This window comes from Anolis sagrei, chromosome 1, assembly GCF_037176765.1.
Source record: "Anolis sagrei isolate rAnoSag1 chromosome 1, rAnoSag1.mat, whole genome shotgun sequence".
In the NCBI taxonomy this organism is placed as follows: Eukaryota; Metazoa; Chordata; class Lepidosauria; order Squamata; family Dactyloidae; genus Anolis; species Anolis sagrei.
In genome coordinates, this window is record NC_090021.1 from 3,269,508 (window position 1) to 3,287,114 (window position 17,607).

At 45.0% G+C, this 17,607-nt stretch overlaps 1 protein-coding gene across 2 annotated transcripts in view; it reads left to right on the forward strand.

The window, feature by feature from the left end:
• Window positions 1-12,244, forward strand: part of LOC132761705 (uncharacterized) — a 31,069-nt gene extending 18,825 nt beyond the window's left edge. For both annotated transcript variants that reach the window (XM_067471718.1, XM_067471677.1), the window contains exons 5-7: window positions 2,250-2,469; window positions 9,467-9,675; window positions 11,788-12,244. In XM_067471718.1, the coding sequence (XP_067327819.1) occupies window positions 2,250-2,469; window positions 9,467-9,675; window positions 11,788-11,811 (453 nt within the window). In that variant the 3' untranslated portion in view covers window positions 11,812-12,244. The remainder of the gene's footprint in view (window positions 1-2,249; window positions 2,470-9,466; window positions 9,676-11,787) is intronic.
• Window positions 12,245-17,607: the final 5,363 nt, after the last annotated feature.

A 17,607-nucleotide genomic window follows, 5' to 3' on the forward strand; every position in this document is an offset into this window, starting at 1 on the left:
TCCACAGTATCATTGTCTTCTCTAGGTGACCTCCTGGACCAGCCCACGCCAGAGCTCCCTGTTGGTCGTCACCACCCCCAGCTCCTTCAAGGTGAATCCAGTCACTTCAAGGATCCCATCCATCCATCTTGCCCTTGGTCGGCCCCTCTTCCTTTTTCCTTCCATTTCCCCCAGTATCATTGTCTTCTCTAGGTGACCTCCTGGACCAGCCCACGCCAAAGCTCCCTGATGGTCGTCACCACCCCCAGCTCCTTCAAGGTCAATCCAGTCACTTCAAGGATCCCATCCATCCATCTTGCCCTTGGTCGGCCCCTCTTCCTTTTTCCTTCCATTTCCCCCAGTATCATTGTCTTCTCTAGGTGACCTCCTGGACCAGCCCACGCCAGAGCTCCCTGTTGGCCGTTGCCACCCCCAGCTCCTTCAGGGTCAATCCAGGCACTTCAAGGATCCCATCCATCCATCCATCTTGCCCTTGGTCAGCCCCTCTTCCTTTTTCCTTCCATTTTCCCCAGTCTAATTGTCTTCTCTAAGCTTTCCTTTCTTCTCATGATGTGGCCAAAGGACTTCATCTTGGCCTCTACTATTCTTCCCTCCAGTGAGCAGCCGGGCTTTATTTCCTGGAGGATGGACTGGTTGGATCTTCTCGCAGTTCAAGGCACTCTCAGAACTTTCCTCCAACACCACAGCTCAAAAGCATCTCTCTTCCTTCGCTCAGCCTTCCTTCTGGTCCAGCTCTCATATCCGTAGGTGACTACAGGGAAGACCATTGCTTTTACTATGCGGATCTTTGTTGCCAGTGTGATGTCTTTACTCTTCACTATTTTATTGAGATAGTGAAGTAAGCGTCTTCTGATTTCCTGGCTGCAGTCAGCGTCTGCACTCATCTTTGCGCCTAGAAATACAAAGTCTGTGCTTCATTTGGAAAAATTCTGCACTCACAGAGCTCAGGAGGTGTTGTATTTCAGTGTCAGTGTTGACTTTGGTGGAGAGGTGGCTGCCAAGGGAGTGGAAATGGTCAACATTTTTTAATGTGACACCATTAAGCTGTATCTCTGGCATTGGGGAGGGATTGGCCGGTGACTGCTGGAAGACCATTTTGGATTTCTCGATGTTTAATGACAGGCTGAGCTTCTCGTATGCTTCTGCGAAGGTGTTTAGAGTGGCTTGTAGGTCTTCTTCTGAATGCGCACAGATGACGTTGTCATCAGCATACTGGAGTTCTAGAACAGATGTTGTTGTACCCTCGGTTTTGGCTTTCAGTCTGCTGAGGTTAAATAGCTTGCTCTAAAGTATTCATGCTTGATAACTCTACCTTACAAGAAAATATCCAGCACAGCAAATGTTATAGACTTTTAGAGCCAAATAACTACTGCCATTACGGAGAAGTCTGCTTCAAAGTTTTTTGTGCTTGAGGATCCCAGTTATTGGGTTGTTGTAGGTTTTTTCGGGCTATATGGCCATGGTCTATGGCATTCTCTCCAGCCATAGCAGAGCACCTGATGAACCAACTTGGACACAGCATTTTATTGGAGAAGACAGAAATGCTGGACCACTCTCACAACCACCATGTCAGACTACACAGAGAAGCCATTGAAATACACAAGCATGTGGATAATTTCAACAAAAAGGAGAAAACCATGAAAATGAACAAAATCTGGATACCAGTATTAAAAAACTCTAAAATTACAACAGCACAACAACAGAGAGGAAACAAACAAGGACATCTAATCACCTCTCAACAAAAGTTTTCTCCAGGCACTGTCAGGCCATTATATGCTAATCAAAGTGGTCAGTTGAAACAGTCACACCTAGCTACAGCAGACAAGAGTCCTTTGTCCCACCCTGGTCATTCCACAGATATATAAACCCATTTTCCTAGTTCCAACAGACCTCACAACCTCTGAGGATGCTTGCCATAGATGCAGGCAAAACGTCAGGAGAGAATGCCTCTAGACCATGGCCATATAGCCCGAAAAAACCTACAACAATCCAGTGATTCTGGCCATGAAAGCCTTCGACAATACCTCCCAGTTATTAATAATAATAATAATAATAATAATAATAATAATAATAATACCCCATTTCATCCCTCCCAAAGGTGATCCCACCAAACTACAAATCCCAGAGTTCCATGACAGCTAGAGCAGTTTCCAACTTGGGAACCACTGCCCATGCCACTTCCTGCTCCAGAGTAATCCTACTTCATGCTTGGGTTGTTTGGAAGCCTGCTGACTTCTCCTCCTTTGCAGATGGCCAGAGAGCCTTCCAACCCTGCGGTCAAGCGATTTCCCCAGGACCGGTTGGTGAAGCAAGAAAGCAAGCACCCGAGAGGCATCCCGCCAGAATTGGCCTCCCACAGGTTGGAGCATCAACGGCAGAAACAGAAGCCTCCGGCGGACAGAAGAGGCCAGATGTTGGAAGACTGGGAGCCAAGGAAGAAAAGAAAGTGGTATTCATGTTGCAAGAAAGGTGGGTGAAATAGCATCAGGGTGGGTGAAGGAGAACGAGGCGTGGGAGGTTACAGGAAACGTTTCTCCATATGGACTCAATGTACTGTAGAGCTACACCAGCAAGTTCTCATGATATAATATATCTACTTTTAGTTCTATCTAATGCTCACCTTTTTTGGCTCTAAATGACCTCTTAGAGAGGCTATTTAATTTTCCAGCTTTACAAAGTTCTGGAAAACTTATTTTGCATAGAATTACAGAAAAAATAGACCCCTGTCTGATCCCACAGCAAGCTGGCTTCAGGAAAGGCAAAAGCTGCACATCGCAAGTGCCGAACCTGACTCAGCACATAGAAGATGGCTTTGAAAGGCAGCAGATCACAGGAGCTCTCTTCCTAGACCTGTCAGCGGCTTATGAGACCGTGAACCACCGCCTCCTCCTGAAAAAAATGTATAGTATCACAAAGGGCAACCACCTCACCCGCCTCATAGGAAACCTGCTACAAAACAGGAGCTTTTTTGTTGAGTTCCAGGGCCGGAGAAGCAGATGGCGGAAACAGAAGAACGGCCTGCCTCAGGGGAGCGTGCTTGCTCCATCCATGTTCAACATCTATACAAATGACCAGCCACTGCCAGAAGGGACAGAGAGTTTCATCTATGCTGATGACCGTGCCATCACTGATCAAGCAGGAAGCTTTGAGATGGTTAAACAGAAGCTTTCTGAAGCTCTAGGTGCTCTTACTGCCTATTACAGGGAAAACCAGCTGATCTCCAACCCATCTAAAACACAGACATGTGCCTTTCATCTCAAGAACAGAGAAGCATTCCGAACTCTGAAGATCACCTGGGAAGGAATCCCACTGGAGCATTGCAGTGCACCCAAATACCTGGGAGGCACTCTGCACCGTTATCTGACCTACAAGAAGCATTGCCTGAACATCAAGCAAAAAGTGGGCACTAGAAACAATATCATACGCAAGCTGACTGGCACAACCTGGGGATCACAACCAGACACAGTGAAGACATCTGCCCTTGCGCTATGCTACTCTGCTGCTGAGTATGCATGCCCAGTGTGGAACACATCTCACCACACTAAAACAGTGGATGTGGCTCTTGAGACATGCCGCATTATCACGGGGTGTCTGCGCCCCACACCACTGGAGAAATTACACTGTTTAGCCGGTATCGCACCACCTGACATCCGCCGGGAAGTAGCAGCCAATAGTGAAAGGACCAAGGCAGTGACATCTCCAGCTCATCCCCTGTTTGGGTATCAGTGAGCACGTCAACAACTTAAAACAAGAAATAGTTTTCTAAGATCTACAGAGACACTCGCTGGAACACCTCAGCAAATGAGAGTCCAAAAGTGGCAGGCTCAAACCCAGAACCTCAACCAATGGCTGATACCCAATGAGAGACTCCCCCCTGGGCACACAGAAGACGGGGCGACTTGGAAGGCGCTGAACAGACTGCGCTCTGGCACCACGAGATGCAGAGCTGGCCTTCAGAAATGGGGCCACAAAGTGGAATCCATGACATGCGAGTGTGGAGAGGAGCAAACCACTGACCACCTGCTGCAATGCACCCTGAGCCCTGCTACATGCACCAGGGAGGACCTTCTTGCGGCAACACCAGAGGCACTCCCAAGTGTCCAGATACTGGTCAAAGGACATTTAATCAACTACCAAACTTGCAAATTTTGTGTTTAATCTGCTTGTTTGTTTTGTTCTGTTAGAAATGTAATACAATGGTATGGTGATGACACGATAAATAAATAAATAAACCTGTTGGTTGCAGTATATTTTAAAAAGTTTAGAAATGTTTAGCTGTCATAATGGAAATCTTCAAGAAAGGGAACAGTTTAAATGTGATGAAAATATGGTTTATATGGGTTGTTGTAGGTTTTTCCGGGCTATATGGCCATGTTCTGGAGGCAATTTTTCTCCTGACGTTTCACCTGCAAGTTCTTTGCGGATGTCCTAGTCATCCGCAAACCAGATCAACAATTGGGTCACACCGTCTACAGAAAACCCACACACACAGATAGATATCTACATAAAAACTCCAACCATCACCCAAGTCAACAAAGAAGCCCCATTAAAGCCTTGGCAGACCACGCAAAAAGAATCTGCGAAGCCCACCTCCTCCAAGATGAACTGAACCACCTCAACTGGGCTCTCCAGGCCAATGGATACTCCACCTCAGACATCAGAAGAGATGCAAGACCACCGAGAACAAGCCACGAGAGTCAAGATGAAGATCCACCCAGAGGAAAAGTGTTCCTGCCAGACATCAAGGGAACCACTGACCGCAGAGGGAAGCTGATGAGGAAACACAACATACAAACAATCTACAAACTCACCAAGAAAATCCAACCAATGCTACGTTCAGCAAAGGACAAGAGGGATCCTCTCACTTCCGCAGGAGTCTACCATATACCATGCAGCTGTGGACAAGTCTACAGAGGGACCACCAAACGCAGCAGCCTTGCCCAGACACGCATCAAGGAACATGAAAGGCACTGCAGACTACTTCAACCCGAGAAGTCAGCCATAGCAGAGCACCTGATGAACCAGCCTGGACACAGCATATTATTTGAGAACACAGGATTGCTGGACCACACCAACAACCACCATGTCAGGCTACATAGAGAAGCCATTGAAATCCACAAGCATGTGGACAATTTCAACAGAAAGGAAGAGACCATGAAAATGAACAAAATATGGCTACCAGTATTAAAAAACTCTAAAATTACAACAGCAGAACAACAGAGAGGAAACAACCAGGCACATCTTAACACCTCTCAACAGAACATTTTCCCAGGCTCAGCCAGGCCTTCAAATGCTAATGAAGGTGGTCAGCTGAAACATTCACACCTAGCTTCAGCAGAGAGCTCTTCGCCCCACCCCAGTCATTCCACAGATATATAAACCCATTTTCCTATTTCCAACAGACCTCACTACCTCTGAGGATGCTTGCCATAGATGCAGGCGAAATGTCAGGAGAAATGCCTCTAGAACATGGCCCTATAGCCCGAAAAAACCTACAAGAACCTAGTGATTCCAGTCATGAAAGCCTTCGACAACACACAGTACGCTTCATTTGTTTTGTGCCTCTTAGCAGGCGCTCTGAGGTCAAATAAACAACAGTCTGGAGGTGACACCCATTTTCTGTGCAACCTTTCCATGGCTGATGCTGTGTTTCTCTTTCCAGGTGAGACTGTGGTGGGCTTGCTCTTGGTGCTGTTCTGTGATCCATCCCTCACACTCACTTCCCTTCTCCAGACTTTCCCATCCAGGTGCTTGTCACTGGGCAGATCGGGGACTGTGACAGTGAGTTCTTACGGAGGGTCTCTGACCGCCTTCCCAAGATAAATCTCAAGACGAAGAGGTTCCAAGGGGATTCCCGGCACTTCCTGCTGGTCTTCTGCCCTGTGACCTCCTCGGTGGACATCGACATGGCCAACGCTCTTGAGGGTCTCCACTGTAAGTCGAGGCCTGCCATAGCTAACCAAACTTCTCCTTTTCTTGGAAGTTATGCCATGTCTAGCTAGCACTCCCGCATCTCCTCCATCACCATGTGCGTTGGCATTGCGATGATAATGAAGTAGAGTTGGCGATCACCCCGCAAGAGGAGCAGCAGCAGCTAAGGGAGCGGAGTATGTTTAGTTTGGAAACAAAGAGGTTGAGAATGTCACAAGTACTCATTAAAGCAGTGTTTCCCAACATTCCTACTACCATGACCCCTTAATACAGTTCCTCATGTTGTGATGACCCCCAAACATAGAATTATTTTTGTTGCTAACTGTAATTTTGCTACGGTTATGAATTGTAATGTAAATATCAGATATGCAGGATGTGTTTTCATTCACTGGACCAAGTTTGGTACAAATGCACAATACGCCCCAATTTAAATATTGGTGGGCTTGGGGAAGAGTTGTCACTTGGGATTCTGGGATTCATAGTTCACCTACAATCCGAGAGCATTCTGAACTCCACCAACAATGGAACTGAACCAAACTTGGCACACAGAACTCCCATGAACAACAGAAAACACTGGAAGAGATTGGTGGGCATTGACCTTGAGTTTGGGAGTTGTAGTTCACCTACATCCAGAGAGCACTTTGAACTCAAAGAATAATGGATCTAGAATCCTAGAATCCTAAAGTTGGAAGAGACCTCCTGGGCCATCATCCAGTCCAACCCCATTCTGCCAAGAAGCAGGAATATTGCATTCAAAGCACCCCTGACAGATGGCCATGCAGCCTCTGTTTAAAAGCTTCCAAAGAAGGAGCCTCCACCACACTCTGGGGCAGAGAGTTCCATTGCTGAATGGCCCTCACAGTCAGGAAGTTCTTCCTCATGTACAGATGGAATCTCCTTTCTTGTAGTTTGAAGCCATTGTTCCGTGTCCTAGTTTCCAGGGAAGCAGAAAAAAGCTTGCTCCCTCCTCCCTGTGACTTCCTCTCACATATTTATACAGGGCTATCATATCTCCTCTCAGCCTTCTCTTCTTTAGGCTAAACATGCCCAGCTCCTTAAGCCACTCCTCATAGGGCTTGTTCTCCAGACCCTGGATCATTTTAGTCGCCCTCCTCTGGACACATTCCAGCTTGTCAATATCTCTCTTGAATTGTGGTGCCCAGAATTGGACACAATATTCCAGGTGTGGTCCAGGGTAGCATGATTTCCCTAGATCTAGACACTAGGCTCCTCTTGATGCAAGCCAAAATCCCATTGGCTTTTTTTGCCACCACATCACATTGTTGGCTCATGTTTAACTTGTTGTCCACGAGGACTCCCAAGATCATTTTTTGCTCTCGAGCCAGGCATCCCCCATTCTGTATCTTTGCATTTCGTTTTTCCTGCCAAAGTGGAGCATCCTGCATTTGTCCCCGTTGAACTTCATTTTGTTAGTTTTGGCCCATCATCTCTCTAGTCTGTGAAGATAATTTCAAATCCTGCTCCTATTTTCTGGAATATTGACTCTCCCTCCCAATTTGGTCCCCTCTGCAAACTGGATGATCCTGCCTTCTAACTCTTCATCCAAGTCATGAATGAAGATGTTGAACAGGACCGGACCCAGGACGGAACCCTGCTTGTGGCACTCCACTTGTCACATCTTTCCAGGATGAAGAGGAAGCATTGGGGAGAATCACCCTCTGGGTTCGTCCATTTAACCAATTAGAGATCCACCTCACCATAGTTTTGCCTAGCCCACATTGAACTAGTTTCCTTGCCAGAAGGTCATGGGGTACCTTGTCAAAGAAGGCCTTACTGACATCCAGACATGCTCCACCCACGGCATTCCCCGCATCTACCCAGCTTGTAACTATCAAAAAAAGAGATCAGATGAGTCTGGCATGACTTGTTTTTGATAAATCCATGTTGACTATTAGCGATGACTGCATTTGTTTCTAAGTGTTTGCAGACCGCTTCCTTAACAATCTTTTCCAGAATCTTGCCCGGTATTGACGTGAGGCTGACCGGACGGTAGTTGTTTGGGTCATCCTTTTTTCCCTTCTTGAAGATTGGGACCACATTGGCCCTCCTCCAATCTGCTGGAACTTCTCCCGTTCTCCAAGAACTCTCAAAGATGGTTGCCAACGGTTCCAAAATGACTTCCGCTAGTTCCTTCAATACTCTTGGGTGGAGTTGATCTGGCCCTGAAAGGGGACTGGAACTCATTTAGAGAAGCCAGGTATTCCTGGATGACTTGTTTCCCAATTTGGGGTTGGAAGTCCTCTAATCCCTCATCCACTCCATCTTGCTGAGGTTGAAGATGACTTTCAGAAGAAATCCCAGGAAAGCCTGACTCTTAAGTCATCAGGGAACCCATCAGCTCCTGGCTGTTGTGACTGCTGCTGAGCTATAACATCCTGTCTGCCACAATGTTTGAAATACGTAGTAAAGTGTCTTATATAGCAATATTTCTGCTGATGTTCCAAAAAGTTGTAAATAATGACAGCAAAAAGAATATGATACCCATCAGTTCCAGACAGATGTTGGTTTTTCTTCCTTAAGTGATGCTGGTTTTTATTCTTAATGTAAGGAGCCATTGCGTTGACTTACCGTATATACTCGAGTATAAGCCTAGTTTTTCAGCCCTTTTTTTAGGCTGAAAAAGTCCCCCTTGGCTTATATTCGAGTCAAGGTTATTTATTATTTTACTTACTATTATTATTATTATTTCATTTATTTTTTATTCTATTTATTATTATTACACTTATCATTATACTCTATTATACATTTATTATTACTGTATAATTGTTATTGCTACATTAATTATTTTACTCTTTTTATTATTATTGTTATTATTACATTTGTTATGTTGCTCTCTTTATTATTATTGGAAGGATACGTGAGCACATTTACATTGAAGAAGGTAAATAATCATTTAATCAGAGTTGGACAGTCATCTTAAATTACCAAAATATATAACCTACTGATTCCTCAATTAATGTAATTTAATTGGTATCTATTTTTATTTTGCAATTTACCAATAGCTGCTGCATTTCCCACCCTCGGCTTATACTTGAGTCAATCCGTTTTCTCATTTTTGTGTGTGGTAAAATTAGGTGCCTTGGCTTATATTCAGGTCAGCTTATACTCGAGTATATACGGTATCTTAAAAGAGTCATGGTCTCTGGTAATGTAAACATGTTGTTTTCCACCACAGAGTTAATCATTTGTCTCTGGTCATCAGCAGTTCAGCAACTTTTAATTGCAGTTCATGAATTCTTTTGTAGTTTTCCATCCTTCATTTCTTAGGATGGCATATTTAGGATATATGGTCTCCAACTGTACACTTTTCACACAATTTCATCGAAACCACATCATACATCTTTTATTCATGTCAAGAAGGAATGCAAGAGCCTTGATTCAGTTGACAAGAAAAGAGATTTTGCCTGTATCTTAGAGTCTAGTGGAATCTCCTTCCTTGGAGGTTTGAAACAGAGTCTGGGCAGCTGTTTCCCAGCCAGTTCTTCCATGGCTTCTCCCGTGTTTCTCCTCCCAGGTGAGCCAAAGGCAGTCTTGGTGATGCTGCACCACAAACCGAAGGAGAGCACCTCCCTTGTGGACACAGGGAAGCAGGCACAACACCGGGCCGTGGAGTGCACCGTCCACACTCGCTTCACGCTTGAAGATGGCTTCTACTTCTGCCAGACGAACAAGGAGGCCGTGGCCGTTGTGGTCAAAGTCCTTGAAGAGTGTGCCGCAAGTCAGGTTAGATTCACCTTGCTTATAACACCAAACTGCACACAGGCTGAGGTCTTTGTAGTTTATTAGAAAGTAAAGATAATATGTTCTTAAAAAGAAAAGTATAGTTCCAAAAGTTCAAACTTTAAAGCATGAATTCAATGAAGCACCAGCATAACAGAGTCCCTTTGAAACGTGGCAAAGTCCCAAGGCCATGAACACAAGAACTGTAGATAATCCAGATGAACGAGAACGAGCTTCTTGGTTGAACGAAAAGTTGCTCTGACAAAGTTTGTCTCTAAACACACTGCTTAATACCCTTTGCAAAGCATGAAAGTATTTGTTTGGCCTCTGACCTCCTTGTTAGCTATTCTCACACTCTTTCGAACTCTGAATTCCAAACGATCAGCCCAATCTAAGATTCCCGAATCATCAAAGTCAGGCTGCTCGTTAGTGTCAGCCTGCTTGCTTTCCTGCGACCAATTGCTCAGCTGGCTCGAGCAATTGGAACTAGGAAAATGGGTTTATATATCTGTGGAAAGACCAGGGTGGGACAAAAGACTCTTGTGTGCTGGAGCTAGGTGTGAATGTTTCAACTGACCACCTTGATTAGCATTTGATGGCCTAGCAGTGCCTGGAGCAATCTTTTGTTGAGAGGTGATTAGATGTCCCAGATTGCTTCCTCTCTGTTGTTTTGCTGTTGTAATTTTAGAGCTTTTTAATACTGATAGCCAGATTTTGTTCATTTTCATGGTTTCCTCCTTTCTGTTGAAATTGTCCACATGCTTCTTGTGGATTTCAATGGCTTCTCTGTGTAGTCTGACATGGTGGTTGTTGGAGTGGTCCAGCATCTCTGTGTTCTCAAGTAACATGCTGTGTCCAGGTTGGTTCCTCAGGTGCTCTGCTATGGTTGACTTCTCTGGTTGAAGTAGTCTGCACTGTCTTTCCTGTTCCTTGATTCGTGTTTGGGCAATGCTGTCTTTGGGGGTCCCTATGTAGACTTGTAGACTATGTAGACCAGTGGTTCTCAACCTACCTAATGCCGCGACCCCTTAATACAGTTCCTCATGTTGTGGTGACCCCCAACCATAAAATTATTTTAGTTGCTAATTCATATCTGTAATTTTACTATTGTTATGAATCGTAATATAAATATCTGATATGAAGGATGTATTTTCATTCACTGGACCAAATTTGGCACAAATACCCAATACACCCAAATGGGGTTAAGGGGGATTGATTTTGTCATTTGGGAGTTGTAGTTGCTGGGATTTATAGTTCACCTACAATCAAAGAGCATTCTCAACTCCACCAATGATGGATTTGAACCAAACTTGACACACAGAATTCCCATGACTAACAGAAAATACTGGAAAGGTTTGGTGGCCATTGACCTTGAGTTTTGGAGTTGTAGTTCACCTACATTCAGAGAGCACTGTGGACTCAAACAATGATGGATATGGGCCAAACCTGGAACGAATATTCAACATGCCCTAATGTGAACACTGGTGGAGTTTGGGGAACATAGAACTTGACATTCGGGAGTTGTAATTACTGGGATTTATAGTTCACCTACAATCAAAGGACAATGATAGAATTGGGCTAAACTTCCCACACAGAACCCCCATGGCCAACAGAAAACACTGTTTTCTCTGATGGTCTTTGGCGACCCCTTTGACACCATCTTGCGACCTCCGCAGGGGTCCCGACCCCCAGGTTGAGAAACACTGATGTAGACTATGTAGACTAGATGCAGGCAAAACGTCAGGAGAGAATGCCTCTAGAACATGGCCATATAGCCCGAAAAAGCCTACAACAACCCAGTGATTCTGGCCATGAAAGCCTTCGACAATACATCCTTGTGGGATGCTTCTCCCATGTCCCTGCATGGAGAGCTGGAGCTGACCGTGCAAGCAAGCCAAGCCAAAAAGGCTGCCTTTCCTCTTTAACTTAAAGGGAAGCAGCAGGGAGAAAGCAGAGTTTGCTGGGAAAGAGACTGAAAGCAAAGAATTTCTCAGAATTCTGCGCTTTCTCAGTCTCTTTAGGTTTAGCCACCAAAATGGAAATCTTCAGGAAAGTGAAGGCTGGAAGGTTTTCCTTGCGACTTTGCCATGGCTGACGCTATATTTCTCCTTCCAGGGGAAATTATGCCTCCCTTTCTGATGAAGGACAGCAACTACTTTGTGGACACCAGGCTGCAGGCTCAACACCTGGCTGTAGCGCATCCAGTCCATGTTGGCAACACGCTTCAAGATGGCTTCCACACTTCATCCAAACCTTGGGAGTCACAAAGCTTTAGATGTGCTGCTAGCCACGTCGGAGTCTCATGACTGAGAAAAAGGCGGGCGGTCAAGTCGAAGGAGGATTGTGATATTATTAGCATTAAAATGATTACAATTGGCCTTTTTCTATTTGCAGATACATCCGTCGATGGCTTTAAATGTTCCAAACACAATGCAAACTTTGATTTGTGGCATTTCATATACATTTCACTGCATCATTGTATGGTATATATGGCTGTGTAAGACTATGATTTTTGTTCCTGGGTTATCAGTGCCATTTCCTAATTTGTTCCATCATAAAAACACAGAAAAGATTTATGAAACTGCAGAAATTTCATTTTTGCATGGCATCCTGGGGGATGCCGGGCTCGATAGCAGGAAGTATGGAAAAGATCTTCGAGTCCTTGTGGACAGGAAGGTGAACAAAGAATCACAGAATCATAGAGCTGGAAGAGACCTCCTGGGCCATCCAGTCCAACCCCATTCTGCCAAGAAGCAGGAATATTCCATTCAAATCACCCCTGACAGATGGCCATCCAGCCTCTGTTTGAAAGCTTCCAAAGAAGGAGCCTCCACCACACTCTGGGGCAGAGAGTTCCACTGCTGAACATTCCTCCTAATGTTCAGATGGAATCTCCTTTCTTGTAGTTTGAAGCCATTGTCCCATTGTGTCCTAGTCTCCAGGGAAGCAGAAAACAAGCTTGCTCCCTCCTCCTCCCTGTGGCTTCCTCTCACATATTTATACATGGCCCTTATCATATCTCCTCTCAGCCTTCTCTTCAGGCTAAACATGCCCAGCTCCTTAAGCCGCTCCTCATAGGGCTTGTTCTCCAGACCCTTGATCATTTTAGTCGCCCTCCTCTGGGCACATTCCAGGTTGTCAATATCTCTCTTGAATTGTGGTGCCCAGAATTGGACACAATATTCCAGGTGTGGTCTCACCAAAACGGAATAGAGCATGGGGAGCATGACTTCCCTGGATCTAGGCACTATGCTCCTCTTGATGCAGGCCAAAATCCCATTGGCTTTTTTTGCCGCCACATCCCATTCCTGGCTCATGTTTAACTTGTTGTCCACGAGGACTCCAAGATCTTTTTCCCATGTACTACTCTCGAGCCAGGCATCATTGCCTCCCATTCTGTATCTTTGCATTTCCTTTTTTCCTGCCAAAGTGGAGTATCTTGCATTTGGCCCCATTGAACTTCATTGTGTTAGTTTTGGCCTATCATCTCTAATCTGTCAAGATCGTTTTGAATTCTGCTCCTGTCCTCTGGAGTATTGGCTCTCCCTCCCAATCTGGTCCCGTCTGCAAACTTGATGATCCTGCCTTCTGGCCCTTCATCTAAGTCATTAATAAAGATCCTGATCAGGACCAGGCCCAGGACGGAACCCTGCGGATGGCACTCCACTCGTCACTTCTTTCCAGGAGGAAGAGGAGGAAGCCTTGGGGAGAATCACCCTCTGGGTTCGTCCATTTAACCAATTCCAGATCCACCGCACCGTAGTTTTGCCTAGCCCACATTGGACTAGTTTCCTTGCCAGAAGGTCATGGGGGACCTTGAGTCAGGAATGTGATGTGGCAGCAAAGAAAACCAATGGGATTTTGGCTTGCATCAAGAGGAGTCTAGTGTCTCGACCAGTGGTTCTCAACCTGTGGCTCCCCAGGTGTTTCAGCCTACAACTCCCAGAAATCCCAGCCAGCTGTTAGGAATTATGGACCAAAACATCTGAGGACCCCAGGTTGAGAAGCACTGGTCTAGACCCCCCCCCCCCCCCCGCACCAACTGCTGCTCTGGGCCAGAGTGAAGAGAGAGTGGGGCAGAAGACAGTTCCATCCTTTACCTTGGGAAGTCTGATCTGGCCATGGTCGTCTACGCTCTGGTTACATCCTGAACAGATTACTGCAATGCACTCTACGTGGGGCTGCCTTTGAAGATGGTTCGGAAACTTCAGCTAGTCCAACAGGCGGCAGCCAGATTACTAACTGGGGCAGCAAATGGGGAGCATACCACCCCCCTGTTGTGCCAGCTCCACTGGCTGCCAGTCCATCTCCGAGCCCAATTCAAAGTGCTGGTTCTGACCTATAAAGCTCTATACGGTTCTGGCGCAGTTTACTTGCCCGAACACATCTACCCCTACATTGCATCTCGTAATCTAAGATCATCCGGGGAGGCCCTGCTCTCGCTCCCATCAATTGCGCAAATGGCAGGGACGAGAGACAGGGCCTTCTCGGCGGTGGCCCCTCGCCTATGGAACACACTCCCAAATGAGGTAAGATCTGCTCCCTCCCTCCTGGCTTTCAGAAAGAAATTAAAATCATGGCTTTGGGATCAGGCCTTCGGACAGTAGATGTTTGTAGAGTTTAAAGGACATGGACTAGTATGACAATACTAGTGTATTAAATATAGGAACATGGAACAATGGATGAGATTGGATCTTGATTCTACCTATGATTCTACCCTGAATCTCCTTCCTCTCTTGTAGTTTGAAGCCATTGTTCCCTTGCGTCCTAGTCTCCAGGGAAGCAGAAAACAAGCTTGCTCCCTCCTCCCTGTGGCTTCCTCTCACATATTTATACATGGCTATCATGTCTCCTCTCAGCCTTTTCTTCTGAAGGCTAAACATGCCCAGCTCCTTAAGCCGCTCCTCATAGGGCTTGTTCTCCAGACCCTTGATCATTCCAGCTTGTCAACATCTCCCTTCAATTGTGGTGCCTAGAAAGGAGATGTTGACAAGTGGGAATGTGTCCAGAGGAGCGCAACTAAAATGATCAAGGGTCTGGAGAGCAAGTCATGCTGGCCATGTGACCTTGGAGGAGTTTATAGACAACGCCAGCTCTTTGAGATGGTTTAGAAATGGAGACATTAAGTTTAGTTGGTCAACCACCAACTAAACTTAATGTCAAGGGGAAACCTTTACCTTTACCTTCCAGTGTGAATTACCTAAGGTATAGGATGTGCAACACCTAGGATGTGCGGATCTGGCTGGAGTGGTCCATGCCTTGGTCACCTCCAGACTGGACTACTGCAGTGCGCTCTACGTGGGCTGCCCTTGAAGACAGCTCGGAAGTTCAAACTGGTCCAACGATCAGCAGCCAGGATGTTAACGGGGGCCCCTTACAGAGAGAGGTCAGTCCTCCTGTTCAAGGAGCTCCACTGGCTGCCATTTATATTCCGAGCCCAATTTAAGGTGCAGGTGCTTACCTACAAAGCCCTGAATGGTTTGGGACCAGCTTACCTGCATGTCCGCATTTCCATCTACGAACCCACATGTTCACTTCGGTCATCAGGAGAGGCCCTGCTTGTGATCCCATCTGCGTCGCAAGCGCGCTTGGTGGGGACGCGGGACAGGGCCTTTTCCGTGGTGGCCCCCAGACTCTGGAACACCCTCCCCAAAGACCTTAGACAGGCCCCCACACTGGCAGTCTTCAGAAAGAACTTGAAGACTTGGCTTTTCTGATGCGCCTTCCCAGATTAGGAAATCTCCACTACCAAGTCCCATAAGCACCTTATCAGAACCAATGACTGCTGCATATCGCACATCACACTTGCCCTTGAAGCCTCATATACACCTCCTGTCACATCAGCACTTTTAATTCTTGTACCCATTACTCTGGCCTGGCCCAGTTCTTATTGTGTTTTAGTGTATTGCTTTTGCCTGTTGTTTATTTGCTTTATCCTGTTTTTAATTGTTTGATTTGCCTAGTTTGTATTGCTATGTTGTGTGTTGAGGCCTCGGCCTGTGTAAGCCGCATCAAATCCTTCGGGAGATGCTAGCGGGGTACAAATAAAGTTTAATAATAATAATAATAATAACACCTGGCTTGACAAAAGGATCATGGAGCTGGTTTAACATGAGTCAACAGTGTGATGCAGCAGCTAACATAGCAAATGTGATTCCGGGCTGCATCAATTGAAATCCCCTTCTCTTCTATGATTCCACGACAGTCTTATCTGCACCTTCTCTCGTTGGGATTCATAGATCGAGACTTCCAGTGTTGTACTCAGGGATGCCACAAAAGAGCTTCCAAATCAGGCTGTTTTTTTATTAACTACTTGATGCATTTTCATTAATATTCCCAAGAGAGAGAACCCAGCCCTCCTTCCCTCCCTTGCCTGCTTCCCCCGCCTCCATGTACTCCCATCACCATCATCCACAAAACAAACCCAGGAAAGCTCTGCTCTGTATGTAAAAAGTCTCTCATGGAGGGAAAGAATCCCATTTTTTGGTCGTGGGAGAGAGCCACGGAAAAACGTAGTTGGCACAGGTTAAAGCAAGTGTCCTCCTGCTGGGCTGGACTACAACCCCCATCATGCACAGATGGCAATGTCAGCAACTGCATCAGAGAGAGAAAGGGAGGTGGTCATTGCAGACTCTCCAAACCTCAACAAGACATGACTCCTTCTTTTGGGAAGATGGCAAAGTGAAAGATTAGAAGAAAGGGCAAGTTTTTAAGCAAAGTAAGTGTAATTAAAAGTTACGGTGAAACAGAACGGCCCACGAAATCTGAGATATATTTATCAGAAATCTGATACACACACACACACACACACATAGGGCGAACCCATGTAAGATGACAGAAGGGGAGAATGGCTTCCATGAAGACAAAGAGCAAGAGAGCTGCCCAAAGAAATCTGCAGGAAGGTGCAAAGTCAAACTTCTGAGTGATACACTTGTGTGTATGTATATATGGGTGTGTGTGGGTATACACACACACATATATATAGGCTAACCAAAGCCTCTATATATGTGTGTGCATATGTGTGTATGTGTGTGTGTGTATATATATATATATATACACATACATATAATATACATACACACACACACATATACACACACATATCTATAGGCTATCCAAAGCATCTGTATATGTGTGAGTGCATGTATGCGTGTATATGTGTGTGTGTGTATGTGTGTGTGTATATATATATATATATATATATATATATATATATATGGAGTTACATTTAAGAAATGTGTGTGTATGCATGTGTACGTACACATATCCATATATATATAGAGAGAGAGAGACAGACTATCCAAAGCCTTTCTATATATGTGTGTGTGCATGTATGTGTGTGTGTGTGTATATATGGAGTTACATTTAAGGAATGTGTGTATGTATGTATGTGGTGTATATATATATATATATATATATATATATATATATATATACATACATACATACATACACAAAAACACACATCAGTGTATGTGTGCATGTCTCTCTGTGTGTATATATATGTATATATATGTGTATGTATGCATATATATATATATATGTATATATATATATGGAGTTACAGTTAAGAAATGTGTATGTATGTATGTGCATGTGTGTGTGTATATATATGTGGAATTACATTTAAGAAATGTGTGTATGTATGTAAATATGTGTATGTGTGTGTATATATATACACATACACATATATACACACACACACATATAGAGAGAGAGATGGCTGAAGGGGAGAACAGATTCCCAAATGTTACAATGCAACAGAGCTGCCTGAGTCACATGTGAGTTGTATACACACACATACATATATGGCAAACAGGGTGGCCAAATGGGAGAACAGTTTTCCACAAGTCAAAGAAACCTGTCATTAACATATATGAGGTTTACGTTATGTATGTATGAGTATGTATATTAGTATATATATCAGGCCTGGGC